This window comes from Rana temporaria, chromosome 13 (assembly GCF_905171775.1).
Source record: "Rana temporaria chromosome 13, aRanTem1.1, whole genome shotgun sequence".
Classification (NCBI taxonomy): Eukaryota; Metazoa; Chordata; class Amphibia; order Anura; family Ranidae; genus Rana; species Rana temporaria.
Window position 1 is genome coordinate 16,386,168 of NC_053501.1, and position 21,385 is coordinate 16,407,552.

Below are 21,385 nucleotides of genomic sequence, written 5' to 3' on the forward strand. Positions count from 1 at the left end.
GCCGTACGCCTGTCAGATCGAAGCCAGAAGCCGTCGTATCTTGTTTTGAGGATTCAAACTAAAGATACGACGCGGGAAATTTGAGTAGATACGCCGGCGTACTCGCTCTGTGGATCTACCCCATTGTTTCCATTCATTTTTATGAGAATAAAAACGCACCAAAAAACATGCAAATCTGCCCAATTTGAGCTACAAAAAAGGCTCCAGAACGTTTTTGAGCTTTTTTGAGCTTCAAGGGTTTGGCTTCAGGCGCCTTGGAGTGGAGATGTGAAGAAGGCCCTTGCATTTTTATGGTTTTGGTAAATCTGAAGACAGAAATCTGCAGAAAATCGAATAGTGTGTATGGGGGTTTTAGACTTTTTCAGGCTGTTACTGTGCGCTGTAGTAGGCATTCTGCCTTAATGTGCTTCTCTTCAGGGCACTCTGGACCTCAAGTCGCATCAAAATCGGACCAAAGTAGTGCAGGGACTACTCTGAAGTTGCTTTGACTTGAAGTTGCACTGATATGAATGGTGCTCATTGGAAATCATGGGGTACAACTTGTCATGCGACTTTGCAGTACCAAGTTGCAGGACAAGTCGCACAAGTGTGAAAGGGGCCTAAGCAGGAGAACACACCATGGTCAGTTCTCTAGCTGTGCTGGGAACTCAGCCTGCTCTCCTCCAATGATCAGACTTCTCCTGACACACCCCTCTCTGCACAGCCATTTACTAGAGAGCTCAGTGTGCTGCTGCTTCTACTCCCCCAGCTCTTATGCAGCTGAGAACAGAGGGAATGTGATCACTTTTTTTTTATTTAAATCTACCAGTGGCATCCTGTTCATTAGCGGCGCCCGGATGCCGCCCCCTCTCTCCACATCACCCCCTAAATGCATTGGATAGATTTGTGCATATCATGCACGGCCACCATGGCCACCCCCTATTCATGCGTCTGGCCCCTTTCAGGACACCGAATGCATGAATTACAGTGGCCAGGTTTTTTTTTTTTTAAGCACCTGATTAGAACCATAGGCACTAATAGGCTTCAAAATTGTGTGGGCTCGGGTCGCAGAGAATGCACTCCGATCCCACCCAGGTGTGTTACAACAGCGAAATAAAAATTTGCTGTTGAAACACTGATCCTTAATCCGGCCAATCAGAAGCAGGTGTGGGACCCATTTTCCGATTGGCCAAAACGAGAAGACTCCCGATTGGCCATCGAGGAGGAAGCGAAAGCCGCCGTGATGAGAGCAGAATGGGAGGTCGTCGCCGCCGAGCAGGGGAAGCCACCGGTGATTGGGTAAGTGCTACTGACCAGCCGGGGGGGGGGGGTCATATTTTTTTGTCTATCCCCCCCAAAAAAAAATCCTCCGGCCACCACTAATCTATACATAAATGTTTTGTCTTTCATTTCTATTTGAATCTCAATGGATTGTTTTACAAGGTGATCGTTTACAATCACTTTAAGATATATTTGTCTTAGCACTTTGCACAGCGCAGCTTATGCAGGAGCAGAGCACGGGAAGGAGCATATCCATGATGGGAGTCATTCCTGGTGGAGAGGAGTGTGCGGCCTCCTCCTGAACGCTTGGTTCGGTGACGCACTCTTTCATTGTGAAGCTTGGATGTTGGGGGGGGGGGAGGGGGGGGATAAACGGTAATGGATGTATTCCAAGGTCCGTCTGACTTTTCTGCCTCTAAATAGGATGAAAAGGTAGATAAAGATACTTGCTGATTGCAGCACTTTAAGTGGCGCGCAGAGAGCGGCGTGACCTTTAGAAGGTGTCGGAATCACAAGACGAGGATAGGGAGAGCGGCCCCTTAATTGCACCCTTTTCTAGGAACGTTTTTGCGGCGCGCAGGGCATGGCGGGAGAGCGGGGTGCACACAGGGGAAGAATAATATTTCATGGATTGTTTCTTCTCTGGTCACTCAGATCACATCTGGGGCTTTGTACCAAGATGGAAGCTGCCTGCAGGGAAGGGAGTCGGATTTTTTGTTTGTTTATTGAAGCGCTGATAATTTACACAGCGCTTTACATGTGTCTGTACCATCACATCAATCCCTGCCCTCTTGCGGCCTATGTAACTCATATGTGTGGTGGCAAGGTTGGTGGGCTTTAACTCCCACATGCCGCCCATATGCATTCATGAGCTGGGGGGGGGGCGGGATGTACTGGGAGGGGAGAGAAGGAGGCACAGGTTTGAGATGAGGGGGGGGGGGTTCTGAACGTGAGGATTTATGCTGGAAGGGGGAGATGGGGGATATTCACTGGAAGGGGTTATATGAGGGTGAGGATTTTTACTAAAATGGGGTATTTTTGCTGCTAGGGGGAGTTAAAGGGGGTGGGGGGCTGGAAGGGGTGTGGTTTACAGATGATAGGGCGGGTCTTAAATATGAAGGGGTGTGGCTTTGATAAAGTGAGGGATGTATTTAAATTAGGGGGTGCATGAATTTAGTCAGGCCTAGGGCAGCACAAAACCTAAATACACCTCTGGCCTTAAAGTGGAAGTAAACCCTTCAATTTGATAGTTACAAAAACAGTTAACATTCCCGGCATGCCGGAAATGCTAGCTGTCACATTTGTTTGTGCTCTCAACCAAACTGCCAAACCATCCAATGGCTGGTTTCATAACAGGTCACATGTACAGCATCATGGCAGTTGCAGATTAAACAGAGGTCAAGATGGCCGCTTCCTTGGCTGAAAACGATAGGAGGGTTTACTTCCACTTTAAGAGTTCCCTTCACTGGAACTAAGGAGCCAAGCCCAACTCAAAAACAAACCCCACACCATAATCCCCCCTCCACCAAATGATTTGGTTCTATCGGGTTGAGGTCAAGACTCAGTTTGGGGTGGAGGAACTTGACTGAACCGCACAGAGTCCTGGCCGCAACTAAATAGAACACCTTTGGGATGAATTAGAGCGGAGACTGTGAGCCAGGCCTTTTCCTTCAACATCAGTGGCTGACCTCACAAATGCTCTTCTGGAAGAATGGTCAAACATTCCCATAGACACTCCTAAACCTTGTGGACGGCCTTCCCAGAAGAGTTGAAACTTATAGCTGCAAAGGGCCAACTCAATACTAAACCCTACAGACTAAGACTGGGATGGCATTAAAGTTCATGTGCGTGTAAAGGCAGGCGTCCCAATACTTTGACAATATAGTGTATGGGCTGAATTCACAAAGAGTTACGCCGGCGTATCAGTAGATACGCCAACGTAACTCGGAATCTAAGCCGTCGGAAGTTTAAGTGTATTCTCAAACTGAGATACACTTAAACCTACCTAAGATACGACGGCCTGCGCCGTTGTATCTTAGGGTGCAATTTTTCCGCTGGCCGCTAGGTGGCGCTTTCGTTGATTTCGGTGTAGAATATGTAAATGACTAGATACGCCGATTCACGAACGTACGTGTGCCCGTCACAGTAAAGATACGCCGTTTCCGTAAGAGGTACGCCGGCGTAAAGATAAAGCTGCCCCCTAGGTGGCGTAGCCAATGTTAAGAATGGCCGTCGTTCCCGCGTCGAAATTGGAAAATTTACGTTCACGTCGAAACCAATACGTCCTTGCAGCGTACTTTGGAGCAATGCACACTGGGATATGTACACGGACGGCGCATGCGCCGTTTGTAAAAAAAACGTCAATCACGTTGGGTCACCAATCATTTACATAAAACACGCCCCCATCATCCTCATTTGAATTAGGCGCGCTTACGCCGGCCCCATTTACGCTACGCCGCCGTAAGTTTGGAGGCAAGTGCTTTGTGAATACAGCACTTGCCTCTCTGGCTTAAGGCGGCGTAGCGTAAAAAAATGCGCCGATCTACATGAATCCAGCCCTATATATGTAGCTCCCTGGAGTTTAGGTGGGGTTGCTCCTAAATTTATCTGCCAGGAGTATCAGCTACCTTGGCTAATTGGCAGGGATCATTTGATTTCTCCCCAAGTCTGGCACTGCTGCACTTTTCTCTTTTGCCACTAGGTGGCTGGGTACTTGGTGGCATTAGATCTGAGAAGGGCAATGCAAGGTCAGATTATGGGTATATGGGGTATCTCTTAGCCAATAGACAGGGGTTTTCTTGGATCCCTTGGCCTGCTGGGAGAACCTACGGTATATATTTGGGTCAGGTGATGGGTGTTCTGTGCCACCTGGATGGCTGCCTGGGTGGACGTGTGTTGTATTGGCTGGGCTGCTAGGCCGGAGTTTGGGCCTATCCCGGGGACATCTGGCTACTGGGCTGTCTGAGGGCCTATCCAGAAGCAGGAGAGCAGCCCAGGGTTGGGGTCCATCCAGAAGAAACGGTTCTGCTGGCCGGAGAACCTGTCACGGTCAGAGGTAGAGGGGAATCTGCCGCCACTAAGGGACCAACCACCTTATTACCAGGGACCACAGTGAGTAACTAAAGCAAGTACCGGAGCAGCATTCTCGCCAACACGGGGACGAAGAATCTGTAAACTTCAGCGGGTGTCAAGCCAGGGACCCAGCCAGCGGAGGTGACACTTGCAGAGCAGCCTTGAGTGCCAAGCCAGGGACCGAGCAGAGAGGTGGGGGAGACACTTGCGGAAGATACCACATGAAGGTTGGAGGAGCTCAAGGGATTCAGTGGCAGTGAATCAAGTCTAGTGAGAGAGAGTAGGAGCTCAGTGTACTGAAGAACTACAAGAAGTGATTGTAGTGGAGGTGAAGGAACTGTTACAACTTGTGTTAGGAACTGTTAAAGACTTTTGCCATAGGAGACAGCGATTCTACACTTGCAGATGTGGCATCGTGCTGGATGCCTTTACTTGCATGGCTGTCCTCCTGTTGAAGTCTCAGAGTCTGCAAATTAATCTTGCAACGACCTAAGGGTGTCCTGGCCCTAACCCTCTCTCCCAAAAGTTAGGTGACACTTTGTGCAGACCTACGGTCCTCACCCTACAGTCCTTACCCTGCGGCCCTCACCCTGCGCTCGCCTAGCTGATATTTTGCTCACTAAAATGTTTACATGCACACAATATCACTCAGGCCTGTATACTTTGTTCCTCCCTTGTGTACCCGTTGCGTGGGGATCAGCTGTCCTGTTATTTATATAGGCAACAATAAAAATTAACATACCAGAAAATCAACCACAATGTATCTAGAACAGTTCTAAGGGCTAGATTCACAAATGAGATACGACGGCGTTTCTCCTGATACGCCGTCGTATCTCTGTTTCTATCTATGCGACTGATTCATAGAATCAGTTACGCATAGATATCCATAAGATCCGACAGGTGTAATTGTTTTACACTGTCGGATCTTAGGATGCAGTACCGCGGCCGCCGCTGGGGGGAGTTTGCGTCGTAAACCAGCGTCGGGTATGCAAATTAGGAGTTACGGCGGATCCATGACAGTTTTTCGCGTTCGCTACGCTAAGTTAGTCGTTTTTTTTTGGTGCCCTTACTTTAGTCAGCAAGCGTATTGCTGTCTAAAGTATGGCCTTCGTCAAAATTCAAAATGTAACGTTGTTTGCGTAAGCCGTCCGGGAATACGGAAGTACGCTACGCGCGTCGCCGTTCAAAAAAATGACGTCACGGCGCGCAAAGCACGGCGGGAGTTAAGAAACGGAGCATGCGCAGTAGGTCCGGCGCGGGAGCGCGCCTAATTTAAATGGCACACGCCCATTTAAATTGGCCCGCCTTGCGCCGGAGGCCGCCTGCGTAGTTTTCATCGCAAGTGCTTGGTGAATCAGGCACTTGCGATGAAAAATTGTGGCGGTGTAACGTATCTGGGATACGTTACGCCGCCGCGATTCTACGTGAATCTGGCCCTATGTGTGTACAATGGATCCAGAGCACAAAGTGGTGTAGGGCGACACCTGCTGGTAAGAATGGGAAGTGCAGTTATAATTCGGTCGGTTTAGAGAGGGCCAATCTGAGGAACCTTTTGTTGGCGGTTGGTGAGACACCGCAGTTGCACTATATCTTAAAGTGAAGGTTCACCCGGAAATGACAATTTTTAACATTAGATTGAGGCTCATTTTGTCTAGGGGAATCTGTGTTTTTTTTTTAAATCGAAGCAGTACTTACCGTTTTAGAGATACATCTCCGCCGCTTCCGGGTATGGGCTGCGGGACTGGGCGTTCTTTCTTGATTGACAGGCTTCCGACGGTCGCATCTATCGCGTCATGATTTTCCGAAAGTAGCTGAACGTTGGTGCGCAGGCGCCGTATAGAGCCGCACCGACCTTCGGCTTCTTTCGGCTACTCGTGACGCGATGTATGCGACTGTCGGAAGCCTGTCAATCAAGAAGGAACGCCCAGTCCCGAAGATCATACCCGGAAGCGGCGGAGAAGATCGCTCTCTACAACGGTAAGTACAGCTTCGTTTTTAAAACAACTAGCCGATTCCCCTAGACAAAATGAGCATCAATCTAATCTTAAAAAAAAAATTTCGGGTGAACTCCCGCTTTAATTCATAGGAGGGAGAAGATCATCTAGCGGTCTTGTTTTGCACCCACTATCATTAATATACATTTATATCTCCTGATACAATAACGTTTCTTACAATGGGCACAGGTGGGAGCGCCTAAGCTGCACCTGTGCCCAAAGGGTGAAGTTGCCCAAAGGGTGTGGCGGGAGCTGAAATACCACGTGATTTATTGAATGTTGGCTGAAAAAGTTCTGCCGTGTGTATGCAGAACAAGTTCACGGCCAACGCCCCTTCGGACCAAAATCCACGGAAAAGTCAGATGAAAGTCCGATCGTGTGTATGAGGCTTTAGAAGCCATGACAGTACAAATACCCCTCCAAATAACCCCTTTTTTGGAAAGTAGACATTCCAAGGTATTTAGGAAGAGGCACAGTGAGTTTTTTGAAGTTGTAACTTTTTCCCACAATTCTTTGCAAAATTAAGATTTTTTTTTTCTTCACAAAATTGTCAAATTAACAGGTTAATTCTCACACATCACAGCATATGCATACCACATATTACACCCAAAACACATTCTGCTGCTCCGAGTATGGTGATACCAGATGTGTGAGACTTTTACACAGCCTCGCCACAAACAGAGGCCCGACATGCAGGGAGCACCATCATGTGTATGCCCCATCGGATTTTTTTCCATCGGAAATTCAGAGGAATTCCATCCGAGTTTAGATAGAGAACATGTTCTCTTTTACTCCCATGGAATTCTGATGTGATTTTCGCCGGTCAAAAGTCTGACCGTGTTTACGGGGCTTTACACATCTAGGCCCAGATTCTCGTAGAATGGCGTAACTTAGGGCGGGCGTAACGTATCTCATTTACGTTACGCCGCCGCAAGTTTTTCAGGCAAGTGCTTTATTCACAAAGAACTTGCCTGTAAAGTTGCGGCGGCGTAGCGTAAATCACCCGGCGCAAGCCCGCCTAATTCAAAATAGGCGGGTAGTGGGCGTGTAGCATTTAAATTAAGCGCGTTCCCGCGCCGAACGTACGGCGCATGCGCCGTCTGTAAAATATCCCAGGGTGCATTGCTCCAAATGACGTTGCAAGGACATCATTGGTTTCGACATGAACGTAAATGGCGTCCAGTCCCATTCACGGACGACTTACGCAAACAACGTAAATTTATAAATTTTGACGCGGGAACGACGGCCATACTTAACATTGGTTGCCCCTCATATAGCAGGGGCAACTTTACGCCGGAAAAACCTAACGTAAACGTCGTAACTTTACTGCGTCGGCCGCGTGTACGTTCGGGAATTCACGTATCTAGCTAATTTGCATACTCGACGGGGAAAACGACGGAAAGCGCCACCTAGCGGGCAAAAAAAAAAATTGCAGTTAAGATCCGACTGCGTAAGAGCCTTATGCCTGTCGGATCTAATGGATATCTATGCGTAACTGATTCTAAGAATCAGTCGCATAGATACGACGGCCCAGATTAGGACTTACGACGGCGTACATGGCGTTGCGCCGTCGTAAGCCCTTTGAGAATCTGGGCCCTAATTTCTTGACTACCTCTTGCACATTCGAAGGCTACATTTCCTCTTACAGCCAATCACCTTCTTCTTCTTTGGGGCCATGCAGGTACACTTCCGCTCGGTTTATAGTAGAAGGTCATCCAGCAAGTGTTCAAAATGTGTGTTGAGTGCCTACTTTGTCCAAATTAGAATGCAATAACACATAACCCTGTGGATGCGTCTTGTGTTTATGTGTGTTTTGCATTTTTTTGCACTCTCCTGAACGCGACATGTTCTCTTTTTTTGTCAGCCTGTAAACACTCCACTTTTAATATGCCTGTGAATGCCTGTGTGCACACATAGGGCTAGATTCAGGTACGGCGACGTAAGTTGAGCGGGCGTAGCGTATGTTATTTACGCTACGCCGCCACAATTTAGAGAGGCAAGTGCAGTATTCACAAAGCACTTGCTCCGTAAGTTGCGGCTAGGTAGCGTAAATCTGCCGGCGTTAGCGCGCCAAATTCAATTTGTCAAGAGGTGGGCGTGTTTTATGTAAATAAAACATGACCCCACGTAAATGACGTTTCTCACGAACGGCGCATGCACCGGCCGTGAACGTATCCTAGTGCGCATGCTCCCAATCACGTCGCAAATAGTCAATGCTTTCGACGTGAACGTAATTTACGCAAAGCCCTATTCGCGAACGACTTACGCAAACGACGTACAATTTTCAAAATTCAACGCGGGAACGACGTCCATACTTAACATTGGCTATGCCTCATATAGCAGGAGTAACGTTACGCCGGAAAAAGCCTTACGCAAACAACGTAAAAAAATCTGCCGGGCGCACGTACATTTCTGAATCGGCGTATCCAGCTCATTTTCACATTCTACGCTGAAATCGACGGAAGCACCACCTAGCGGCCAGCGTAAATATGCACCCTAAGATTCAACGGAGTAGGAGACTTACGCCGCTCGTATCTTAGCCTAATTTAAGCGTATCTGGCTTAAACAACGGCGTAGATTCAGAGTTACGACGGCGTATCTACTGATACGCCGGTGTAACTCTCTGTGAATCTAGCCCATAGGCTTTTAGGCTCGGTTCACACTGGTGCAATGTGAGGAAACCCTGCAAATCCAGTGCTGATTCTCGCATCACACCTGAATTGCCGGCGGTTCACACTGCCCTATGCAAACTGCTGGGGATGCCAATACAAAGTTAATGACACCCCAGATCAGATTGCAGTGCAAACTGTGAATTTGGACACCCATGCGATCCGATTCTGGTGCGGACCAAAAAAATAAATCCTGCACAATTATGGTCCGAATGCGATTCAAATTCAGTCATACAATCTGTATGGCTAAATTCGCATCGCACAGATATTGCATGTGATCTGCACAGCAGTGTGGTGCAAATCACATGCGATGTCTGACATCGCACAAGTGTGACCTGACACTTAGAGGAGTATTAGAAAAGGCAGTGACTGCATTTAAAAAAAAAGATACAGGGCCGGATTCAGGTATAATTGCGCTTTTTTTTACGGAGGCGCAGGGCAACGTTTTTGCCCTGCGCCCCCGCAATTTTTTTGCGCTGCCCTCGATTCACGGAGCAGAAGCTCCGTAAATTGCGTAGGCGCGCCGGCAAAATGCCCGGCGCAAGAGTGCGCAATTTAAATGATCCCGTAGGGGGTGGGAATCATTTAAATTTGGCGCGTTCCCGCGCCGATCGTAGAGCGCATGCTCCGTCGGGAAACTTTCCCGACGTGCATTGCGGCAAATGACGTCGCAAGGACGTCATTTGCTTCAAAGTGAACGTGAATGGCGTCCAGCGCCATTCACGATTCACTTACGCAAACTACGTAAAATTCAAATTTCTCAACGCGGGAACGACAGGTATACGTAACATGGGATGCCCCTGCTAATAGCAGGGGCAGCCTTGCGCGAAAACCGCTGTACGTAAACAACGTAAATTGCGTACGCAGGGCTCGCGCAACGTTGTGAATCGGTGTTAGTATGCAATTTGCATACTATACGCTGAGCACAACGGGAACGCCACCTAGCGGCCATCGCAAGAATGCAGCCTAATATATGCGGGCAGAAGAGCCTTGTGCCGCGCAGATCTTAGGCTGCAGTCGGCGTAACGAGGTTCCTGAATCAGGAGCACTCGTTACGCCGGGGCAAGTAAGCAATTGCGCTGTGTAACCTATGGTTACACAGGCGCAATTGCTTCTTGAATCCACCCCACAGTCTAAGCATGTCTGAACCTGAAAAGGAAAGTAACATAAAACTGACCCCAGACTCAATTTGGTTCCTCTCTTCTGTTTTCTCGGTGTTTCTAACCTTTGACTTTTCTTCCCCTGTGGTAGGTTGTGTATAAGAATAACGACATCCGCCTTGAGCTTTCCCGCCTGGCCCAAATAGGAGACACCAAAATGAAGATCGAGGGTGGTGTGGTCTTCAAGTGTGAGAACGTGGCCACACTGGACCCGATCAGCTTCGAGAGCCCCGAGGCCTACATCAGCTTGCCTAAGTGGAACACCAAACGCATGGGCTCCATCTCCTTCGACTTCCGCACCACCGAGCCCAACGGCCTCATCCTTTTCACCCACGGAAAGCCTCAGGACCGCAAGGACGTTCGCAGCCAGAAGAACACCAAAGTGGATTTCTTTGCGGTGGAGCTTCTGGATGGTCACCTCTACCTCCTGTTGGACATGGGTTCCGGCACCATCAAGGTGAAAGCCACCACCAAGAAGGCAAACGATGGCGAGTGGTGCCACGTGGACATCCAGCGCGATGGCAGATCAGGTAAGGAGGAGCTGAGGTGGGGTGGAGTGAGCCTGATTCAGTAACAAATCAAGACTCAGAAATTCTGCCAGGGATGATTTGATCTCTATCATGTGTCCATCTGTGATTTATTCCTCCAGCCATGCGCATGAAAGAACCTTATGCCGCGTACACATGATCGAAAATTCCGACAAAAAAAGTCCTATGTGAGCTTTTGGACGGAAATTCCGACCATGTGTAGGAATTTTTCTGTCGGACTTTACGCCAAGAAAAATTTGAGAGCTGGTTCTCAAATTTTCCGACGGGAAAAGTTCTGTATGCAATTGCGACAGAGAAAAATCTTGTGCATACTCGGAATCAAGTCGACGCATGCTCGGAAGCATTGAATTTTATTTTTCTCGGCTCGTTGTAGTGTTGTACATCACCGCGTTCTTGATGGTCGCAATTTGTTGTGACTGTGTGTATGCAACACAAGTTTGAGCCATAATCCACGTTTTTCTTGTCGGAATTTCCAATCGTGTGCACGCGGCATTAGGTGTCACCAATGAAACATCTATACAATTTCTCTCCTGCGTTCTGTGATTATTGCTACAAAACTGAGCCAGACAGATTTTATCCCTCCAATTCACGTACACATAGTGCTGGAATTATATGTTATGTTGTGTGTCTGCGAGTTTATAGAACTGCAGACAATGGACAACCAGTGCATCATGGGAGAACGCAGGGATAGAGATGAAGATCTGAAAACTGTAACCGCGCCCGTAACACCGGAAAATGCAGCAACTGCTGCCATAATGATTGTGTTCAGTCGTGATTTATGTTTCTGCTGTCTTTCAAAGCACCGCCGTACCCCATCTCCTATACATAAGATGGGATTAATACAAAAACTTGTACAGTAAAACCTTGGATTGAGAGCATAATTCGTTCCAGAAACATGCTTGTAATCCAAAGCGCTTGTATATCAAAGCATTTTTTTTACAGGGTATAAAAGAGAAGAGAGGCGCCTCTAAGTGTAGCAATAAGTTTCTAAATGTTGTACCTTCATTAAATGTAACCACATTGCTACACTTAGAGGCGCCTCTCTTCTCTTTTATACTCAGTTGTGACATGACGCTACTCTTATATCAAGACATCGCTTGTATATCAAGGCAACATTTATTAAAACATTTTGCTTGTCTTGCAAAACGCTCTCAAACCAAGTTACTCTCAAACCAAGGTTTTACTGTATACCTATTGCTGTCCTGATGTTGGGTGTTAGAAAAGCGACCTCCTAGGCTTTACTCTTTGTTGAAGGAAGAAATTAGTTTGCATATCTTAATTTGGCCTGCTAGATTCACATAGAAACGCGTATCTTTGCGGCGGCGTAACGTATCCGATTTACGTTACGCCTCCGCAACTTAGACAGGCAAGTGCTGTATTCTCAAAGCATAGGCGTATCGTAAATCGGCCAGCGTAAGCCCGCCTAATTCAAATTTGGATCAGGGGGGCGTGTTTTATGTAAATGTACTGTGACCCGACGTGATTGACGTTTTTCCCGAACGGCGCATGCGCCGTCCGTGGAATTTCCCAGTGTGCATTGCTCCAAAGTACGCCGCAAGGACGTCATTGGTTTCGACGTGAACGTAAATGAGGTCCAGCCCCATTCACGGACGACTTACGCAAACGACGTAACTTTTTCAAATTTCGACGACAGCCATACTTAACATTGGTACGCCGCACTTACGCCACCATATAGCAGGGGTAACTATACGCCGGGAAAAGCCTAACGTAAACGGCGTAACTTTACTGTGTCGGCCGCGCGTACGTTCGGGAATTCGCGTATCTAGCTGATTTACATACTCGACGCGGAATTCCACGGAAGCGCCACCTAGCGGCCAGCGTAAATATGCATTTACGATATGACGGTGTAACATAGTTACGCCAGTGGGATTTACGGGAAATCTATGCGTAACTGATTCTAAGAATCAGGCGCATAGATACGACCGCGTAACTTTTTTTCTTTCTTTCTTGCTTTCATTCTTCCTTTCTTCTGTCTGTCTTTCTTTTTTTTTTCTTTCTTTCATTCTCTTTCTTTCTTTCTTCTTTCTTTCTTTATTCTATCTATCTAGTTGTCAATTTCTTTCTTTCTTTTTTTCTTTCTTTCTTGCTTTCATTCTTTCTTTCTTCTTTCTGTCTTTCTATCTAGTTGTCAATCTTTTTCTTTTTGTTCTTTCTTTCTTTCTTTCTTTCTTTCTTTCTTTCTTTCTTTCTTTCTTTCTTTCGTCTGTCTTTCTTTTTTTTTTCTTTCTTTCATTCTCTTTCTTTCTTTCTTTCTTTCTTTCTTTCTTTCTTCTATCTATCTGTCTTTCTATCTATCTAGTTGTCAATTTATTTCTTTCTTTTTTTCTTTCTTTCTTGCTTTCATTCTTTCTTTCTTCTTTCTGTCTTTCTATCTAGTTGTCTTTCTTTCTTTCTTTCTTTCTTTCTTTCTTTCTTTCTTTCTTTCTTTCTTCTATCTTTCTTACTTTCTTTTTCTTTCTTTCTTTCTTTCTTCTATCTACCTTTTTTTTTTTTCTTTCTTTTTCTTTCTTTCTTTCTTTCTCTTTCTTTCTTTTTCTTTCTTTCTTCTATCTATCTGTATTTCTATCTATCTAGTTGTCAATTTCTTTCTTTTTTTTTCTTTCTTTCTTGCTTTCATTCTTCCTTTCTTCTTTCTGTCTTTCTATCTAGTTGTCAATCTTTTTCTTTTTTCTTTCTTTCTTTCTTTTCTTCTATCTGTCTTTCTTTTTTTCTTTCTTTCTTTCTTTCTTTCTTTCTTTCTTTCTTTCTTCTATCTATCTAGTTGTCAATTTCTTTCTTTCTTTCTTTCTTTCTTTCTTTCTTTCTTTCTTTCTTTCTTTCTTTCTTTCTTTCTTTCTTTCTTTCTTTCTTTTATCTATCTAGTTGTCAATTTCTTTCTTTCTTTCTTTCTTTCTTTCTTTCTTTCTTTCTTTCTTTCTTTCTTTCTTCTATCTATCTAGTTGTCAATCTCTTTCTTTCATTCTTTCTGTTTTTCTTCTGTCTGTCTTTCTATCTCTTCTTTCTGTACCAAAAGTATTGGGACACTTGCCTTTACACTCACATGAACCTTAAAGTGAATGTAAACCCTCCATACAAACAGCCTCATATGATACACAGAGATGAACCAAATCTCCCTACATACGTTTTACATGTATATCTGCTGTCTTCACATTTATATACTGTTTAGAAAGTTCAGACCATGTTAGGAAATGTTCTCTTCCTGTTTAACACAGTGTGATGTCTGAGCATACAGCTAAAATTACTGATTGGAGGAAAGTCACAAACCCCCTCTCATCATAGGCAAAGACTCTCATGCCGCGTACACACCATCACTTTATGTGATGAAAAAAAAACGAAATTTTCTGTGAAGTAAAAAACTACGTTTTTGAAACTTCAATTTTCAAAATGCTCTAGCAAAGCGCGGTTACGTTCACCACTTTTTTCCATTGAAGCTCGCTTCATAACTAGCTTCTGGGCATGCGCGGGTTTAAAAACGTCGTTTTAAACGTCGTTTTTTTGCTACACACGGTCAATTTCTGTGACACAAAAAACAACGTTTTGTGTGTGTAAAGGCAGGCGTCCCAATACTTTTGGTAATATTATCTGTCTGTCTTGTCTGTCTGTCTTGTCTGTCTGTCTTGTCTGTCTATTCTACTGATCTATGTGTGTCATTCTACTATCTATCGATCTATCTGTTCTATCGTTCTCCCAGCTATCCAACTTTCAATTTCGTATCGTATGCTGATCATTCCAGAAATATATCTGGATATTCTATATCTGGAGCTGTGATTACCATGAATGACGGAGCTGGGCATAGTCATGGGTGTCTGCTCAAAAGCTGGCCTGTCCGCCCATTACAGTTGGCTGAAGCCGCGAAAAAGCCGCGCTCTGGAATCTTCCTGTGTCCCTGTTGTATTAACCTTTCTAATGAAAACGCTCTTGACATTTGCGCTGTGCAGAGATTGTTCGCACTCCGTCATTAAGATTGATTGAATTATCCGCAGAGCGAGGAAAATAAATACCCCAATGAGGGCATTCGTTACATAAATTGGATGAAGGTGGAAACCCCTAAACTGTATCTGACCATGGCTGTTATTTGCCGATAGAAGTCTGATGGTTGCCTCAATGGCACTACAAGAAAATTCTAGAGCAGCTTCCCTCAGCAAATCATATAGTAGGGGGTTCTAGATCAGCCCTCGTAATCAAATCATGTAGAGCGCCCCCCCCGCAAATCATATATAGTAGGGGTTCAGGAGCATTCATCTCAGCAAATCATATATAGTAGGGGGTTCAGGCACATTCACCAACTCCCCCCCCCCCTGCAAATCATATAGTGGTGGGCTCTAGAATAGTTCTCCTCAGCAGATAATATAGTGGGGGTTCTAGGAAGATTCTAGAGCAGACCCCTAGTTAATGAATCATTTTGGACCCCCCCTCATATATAACTGTTGTGGGTTTCTGCTTTAGAATCCTCACACTATCAGATTCATTTTTGGGGTTCAAACCTAATATTAGGTGGCTCTGGAGCAGGCCCCCCTCTGCTAATCACTGGCCCGGATTCAAGAAGCAATTGCGCCTGTGTAACCATAGGTTACACAGCGCAATTGCTTACTTGCCCCGGCGTTACGAATGCTCCTGATTCAGGAACATCGTAACGCCGACTGCAGCCTAAAATCTGCTTGGCATAAGGCTCTTATGCCACGCATATCTTGGGCTGCATTCTTGCGATGACCGCTAGGGGGCGCTCCCATTGTGCTCAGTGTATAGTATGCAAATTGCATACTAACACCGATTCACAATGTTGCGCGAGCCCTGCGTACGCAATTTACGTTGTTTCCGTACGGCGTGTTTAGCGTAAGGCTGCCCCTTCTAATAGTAGGGGCAGCCAATACTAAAGTATACCCGTCGTTTCCGCGTCGCGAAATTTGAATTTCACGTTGTTTGCGTAAGTGATTCGTGAATGGCGCTGGACGCCAATCACGTTCACTTGGAAGCAAATGACGTCCTTGCGACGTCATTTGCCGCAATGCACGTTGGGAAAGTTTCCCGACGGAGCATGCGCTCTACGCTCGGCGCGGGAGCGCGCCTAATTTAAATGATTCCCGCCCCCTACGGGATAATTTACATTAGGCACCCTTACGCAGGGCAAAAGTTTACACAGCGCACACGCAATTTACGGAGCTACTGCTCCGTGAATCGCGGGTAGCGCAGGAAATTTGCGGGGGCGCAGGGCAAAAACGCTGCCCTGCGCCTCCGTAAAAAAGGGGCAAATCTACCTGAATCTGGGCCACTGATGGTAGTCTAGAGTGTTCCTGGTATCTGAACTATATATTTTAGGAGGGTTCTATATCATCCACCCATCACTGTCATAGGTGTGCGCAGCTTATTGCATTAAGGCGTGCACCGCAAAGCTCAAACACACCCTACTGATCACTCTCAATTTGCATTCAGAAAGGGAAGGGACCGGTAAATTACATCTTTAATGGCCTCTTCCCCCATTAATCGTAAAACGTCCCGGTAGCAACAGCCAGCGGGAGAGGAGGGAAGCCAGCAGCGCTGTGGGATGGGGGAAGGGGGGGTAGAGCCAAGGCCGTGGGGGGAATCTGTGCTGTACAGGCAGGGATGGACTGGCCATTGGGACTACAGGGAGTTTCCCGGTGGGCCGATGGCTCAGTGGGCCGGCTTCAGTGACAGCAGACCGCCGCCCCCTTCCGCTCCTCTGTCTCTCCCTACCCGCAGCGCTTACCTCCTCTCCCTCCCCACAGCGCTCACCTGGGGGGAACAAAGAAGCAGGGAGAGGACCAGAGGAGCAGGGACGACGACAGAGGAGCATGGGGGAGGGGACAGACAGCGGACTCAACAGCTATGGCCTGGGTGAGTTTCTCACTTCTGCCTAATCTTGTCCCATACGGGGGGGCACTGAACTGATTCTTTGCCCCGGGTGAAATAATGTCTAGCTTCCCCTCTGGTACTGCCTATAAGAGGACCAGTACCAGCCGTTCTACTCTAATAAAGTAGAATGGCTAGTGGCTAGTGAAGGGGGAGAGGGGGCTTGGGTGGCCGGGGGGGGGGGGGTGCGGGAGTTGTCCGGCCGCCATGGGAGAGACCTGTCAAATTTCTGTCCCAGTCCAGCCCTGTGTACAGGGGGATTAGAGGGTGTGCCTGGGCACACCTGCCACACCCTGTGCGCACGCCTATGATCACTGCATTGTATAGATAAGCCGCTTCCATTGCCTTTATATGTGTTAATGATTTCTCTCTTTACAGGCACCATCTCCGTGAACAGTAAACGCACTCCATTCACCGCCAGCGGGGAGAGCGAGATTCTGGACCTGGAAGGGGACATGTACCTGGGGGGCCTCCCCGAGAACCGCGCCGGACTCATTCTGCCCACCGAGTTGTGGACGGCCATGCTGAATTATGGTTACGTTGGCTGCATCCGCGACCTGTTCATTGACGGTCGAAGCAAGAACATCCGCCAGCTAGCGGAGGCGCAGAATGCCGCCAGCGTGAAATCTTTCTGTAACCGCGTGAGCGGCAAGCAGTGTGACAGCTACCCCTGTAAGAACAACGCCGGCTGCCGGGATGGCTGGAACCGCTTTGTGTGTGACTGCACCGGAACCGGGCACTGGGGCCGCACCTGTGAAAGGGGTGAGTGCGGCTCTATTTATTAATAGAAGATGGAATAAAGAAATGTGTCCCTAACTGTCCCGTGCCACCCCCATCACAAGATTCTAGATGTCAGAATATGAGACCCCTTGTTGGGTTCTACTGTGGCCACCCCAGGTGGCAGGATTGGGAACATCAGAGGGATAGGAGAAGCTGGCGGGTTACTCAGCCTGCTGAGATCCACCCAAACCTGAAGTGTCCCTTTTGTGACAGATATTTTGGCTGCACATTGACACACACACACTTCTTGCTGGCAAGGGGCAAGCATTGTGTTAAACTGATCCTGATGTTTCTTTAAAGAGAAAAGACATTGGCCCAGATTCAGGTAGAATTGCGCTATATTTGCGTGGGCACAGGGCAACGATTTTTCCCTGCGCCCACGCAAATATTTTGCGCTGCCCTCGATTCACGGAGCAGTAGCTCCGTGAATTGCGAGGGTGCGCTGGCAAAATTGCCCGGCGTAAGCGCGCGCAATGTAAATGATCCCGCCGGGGGCGGGAATCATTTAAATTAGGCGCGCTCCCGCGCCGAGCGTACAGCGCATGCTCCGTCGGGAAACTTTCCCGACGTGCATTGCGGCAAATGACGTCGCAAGGACGTCATTTGCTTCAAAGTGAACGTGAATGGCGTCCAGCGCCATTCACGAATCACTTACGCAAACGCCGTGAAATTCAAATTTCACGGCGCGGGAGCGGCGGCTATACTTTAGCATTGGCTGCCCCTGCTATTAGAAAGGGCAGCCTTGCGCTAAAGTTGCCGTACGGAAACTCCGTACCTGGCTTGCGCGGGGCCCGCGCAAGTTTGTGAATCAGTTGGTAGTATGCAATTTGCATACTACACGCTGATCACAATGGGAGCGCCCCCTAGCGGCACACGTAAGAATGCAGCCTAAAATCTGCGAGGCATAAGAGCCTTATGCCGCACAGATTTTAGGCTGCAGTCGGTGTAACGAGGTTCCTGAATCAGGAGCACTCGTTACACCGGAGCAAGTAAGCAATTGCGCCGTGTAACTTATGGTTACACAGGCACAATTGCTTCTTGAATCTGGGCCACTGGGCTCAATTCACAAAGCTTCAGCACATGGGCAAAGACCCCGATTGTAGCCATGTAACAGTCATTTTAAAATCTCATCCGACTCAACAGAAAATAACTGTCACTTTTGTGAAAATAAGAATGCTTATCCTGTTGTGTTAACTTTGTGAATTGTGTAATTATATAAGGAGTGAAAAAGAGTCTGGTCCTAGGGGGGGGGTCTTAAAGCCAGCCATATATTATGCGATTTTCTTTCCTGCAACCACAGGTTGCAGCAAAAAAAATCGCTTGCTTCCTCCATCAACACAGTCAGTGTTGATGGGGAAATCCCTTCCACGAACCTGTTGTGTTCTCGGGGTGGTTGAAGCTGCCCCTACCAGGAGAACATAGTGATTATCGCTAACAGCTATAATAGCCGCTAGCAATAATCACATGTGAAATCCGACAGGCTGGTTGTACCCAAATTGATCAACTTCGGCACATTTAGCCTGCCCATAAATGGTTCAAACCATCTCTGGCCGGCTTTAGGACTAATCAAAGCTGAACTACAGGCAGATATAAACAACTCAAATAAATACAGTTTTGTAGTCATTTAATACATTATTAATTTGTATATTTGCTTAACATTTAAAATTATTTCAATAATTTTATTTGTTATTTATCAGTTATGACATATTTATTTTATTTGGTCCTTGATTTTGATCTTTATTTTGGTATGTTTGCATGGTGTATGTGAGGGAATGCTTGATGTCTTAGGATGTTTGCGTAGATTTCCTGTGTGTGCAACTGAATTAGCTGATGGTTATTTGTTGCTCTGATTTTTTTCTTTTCCTGGTTGATGATTCTGTCTGTAATTTTTAGCTTGTTATATTATTATTGTTGGAATAACACTTTACCTGCTGGCGCCTAGGTTGGCCTTACTGGCTCTTAGGTTGGCCTGACTGGCTCCTAGGTTGGCTTGACTGGCTCCTAGTTTGGTTTGACTTGAGCCTAGGTTGGCCTGACTTGAGCCTAGGTTGGCCTGACTTGAGCCTAGGTTGGCCTGACTTGAGCCTAGGTTGGCCTGACTTGAGCCTAGGTTGGCCTGACTTGAGCCTAGGTTGGTTTGACTTGAGCCTAGGTTGGTTTGACTTGAGCCTAGGTGGGTTTGACTTGAGCCTAGGTTGGTTTGACTTGAGCCTAGGTTGGCCTGACTTGAGCCTAGGTTGGCCTGACTTGAGACTAGGTTGGCCTGACTTGAGCCTAGGTTGGCCTGACTTGAGCCTAGGTTGGCCTGACTTGAGCCTAGGTTGGTTTGACTTGAGCCTAGGTTGGTTTGACTTGAGCCTAGGTTGGTTTGACTTGAGCCTAGGTTGGTTTGACTTGAGCCTAGGTTGGTTTGACTTGAGCCTAGGTTGGTTTGACTTGAGCCTAGGTTGGTTTGACTTGAGCCTAGGTTGGTTTGACTTGCTACTAGGCTGGCCTGACTGGCTCCTATGTTGGTTTGACTGGCTTCTGTCTTGGCCTGACTGTTTCTTGTCTTGGCCTGACTGTTTCCTGTCTTGGCTTGACTGGCTCCTGGATTGGCCTCTGCCTGTTACATTTTCATTTCAATAATGTCACAAGTGCTCAACCAGTACACCCCACAATTTTAATAAGGCCAAATTGCAAAAAGTGATATACAAAAAGCCAATTACAATTACAAATACTACCGTTCCGGGGGCCACGAAAGACCCCTTTCTCAAGATGACACCTAAATATAGGAGACAGTCGGGAAAATGTTACATTTGCCTGATTGTCTCCTAGATTGGCCTGACTGGCTCTTACATTGACCAGAAAGTCTCCTTGATTATCCTGACAGGCTCTTAAATTAGCCTGACTGTCTCGTAGATTGTCCTGACTGTCTCCCAGGGTTGACCAGATTGGTTCCAAGATTAGCCTGACTGTCTCCTAAATTGGCCCAACTTGCTTTTTAGTTCGGACACGCTGGCTCCTAGGTAAGCCTGACTGGTTCTTAGGCTCTTAGATTCACCACACTGTCTTCTAGATTGGCTTGACTGTCTCCTACGTTAGCCTGACTGTCTCCTAGATTTCTGGACTGTCACCTGGACTGGCCTGACTCCCTCCTAGATCGGCATGTCTCCTGCACTGGCCTGGTTGGCCCCTAGAATTGCCTGACTGGTTGATGTAAAAAAAATAATCTGAATGTACATTATTGAACACTCTCCTGGAACTTTAACTAGATGTTTTTTTCTTCTGAGCTTCCTCCTGTGCTTTTCAGAGTGGCTGGCCGGGTGCAATGGGGTCCAGTGGAGTAGAACTATATCTTATACAACAGAATCCACTTGGTGGAGAATGCGGGGCAAGCAGGACAATGAGTTTAGTAAAGGTAGCCGGAGGGTGCAGACCAACCAATAAAGTCCTTTTAGTCTTTTGATGAAATGCTGACACAATGTTGTATAATGTGGCTGCTCGTTACATCACACAGGAAGGAGGTGAAACAGAAATTGAATATTGTTGCTCATTTCAGCACTCTCTTATTCCAAAATAATTTTTTGTATAAACTGTGTCTGTATGGATGTAATGCAGTGCAGCCCCCTGGTGGTGGCATGCAGTACTGCACTCGTCTGGTGAGCTCATTGCCATGTTCCATACCCCCGCCGAGTCTCTTCAGGTAATAATGGGGGAAATTAGGAGAAGACGGTGTGTGCGGAATGCAATCTCTTCTGCTGACACTCAGGAAGTGTCCTCACCAGTCCTCTGATTATCAGGCCTCCTTCACCAGCTGGTGCCCCTTAGGTTTCCAGAATTAACCCTTCACATGCCACAGCCAACCCCAATTCACTTCCCACCCAGAGAAGGTGTAGAGAATTGTCTACTATATGTCACAAATCATTTTATTTAAAGGGTTTTTGGGACTATCCCCTTCATGGTTAGGTATGAGCGCTATTGAGACTATACTGCTATCGGTGTGGACACTGTCGCTGGCATCCTGGCATATA

General features: G+C 46.9%; 1 protein-coding gene across 4 annotated transcripts in view; it reads left to right on the forward strand.

The window, feature by feature from the left end:
• The window catches only part of NRXN3 (neurexin 3), a 546,212-nt gene that overhangs the window by 176,163 nt on the left and 348,664 nt on the right, over nt 1-21,385 (forward strand). For all 4 annotated transcript variants that reach the window (XM_040333785.1, XM_040333786.1, XM_040333788.1 and 1 more), the window contains 2 exons: nt 10,247-10,685; nt 16,971-17,354. In XM_040333785.1, coding sequence (XP_040189719.1) covers nt 10,247-10,685; nt 16,971-17,354 — 823 coding nt within the window. The remainder of the gene's footprint in view (nt 1-10,246; nt 10,686-16,970; nt 17,355-21,385) is intronic.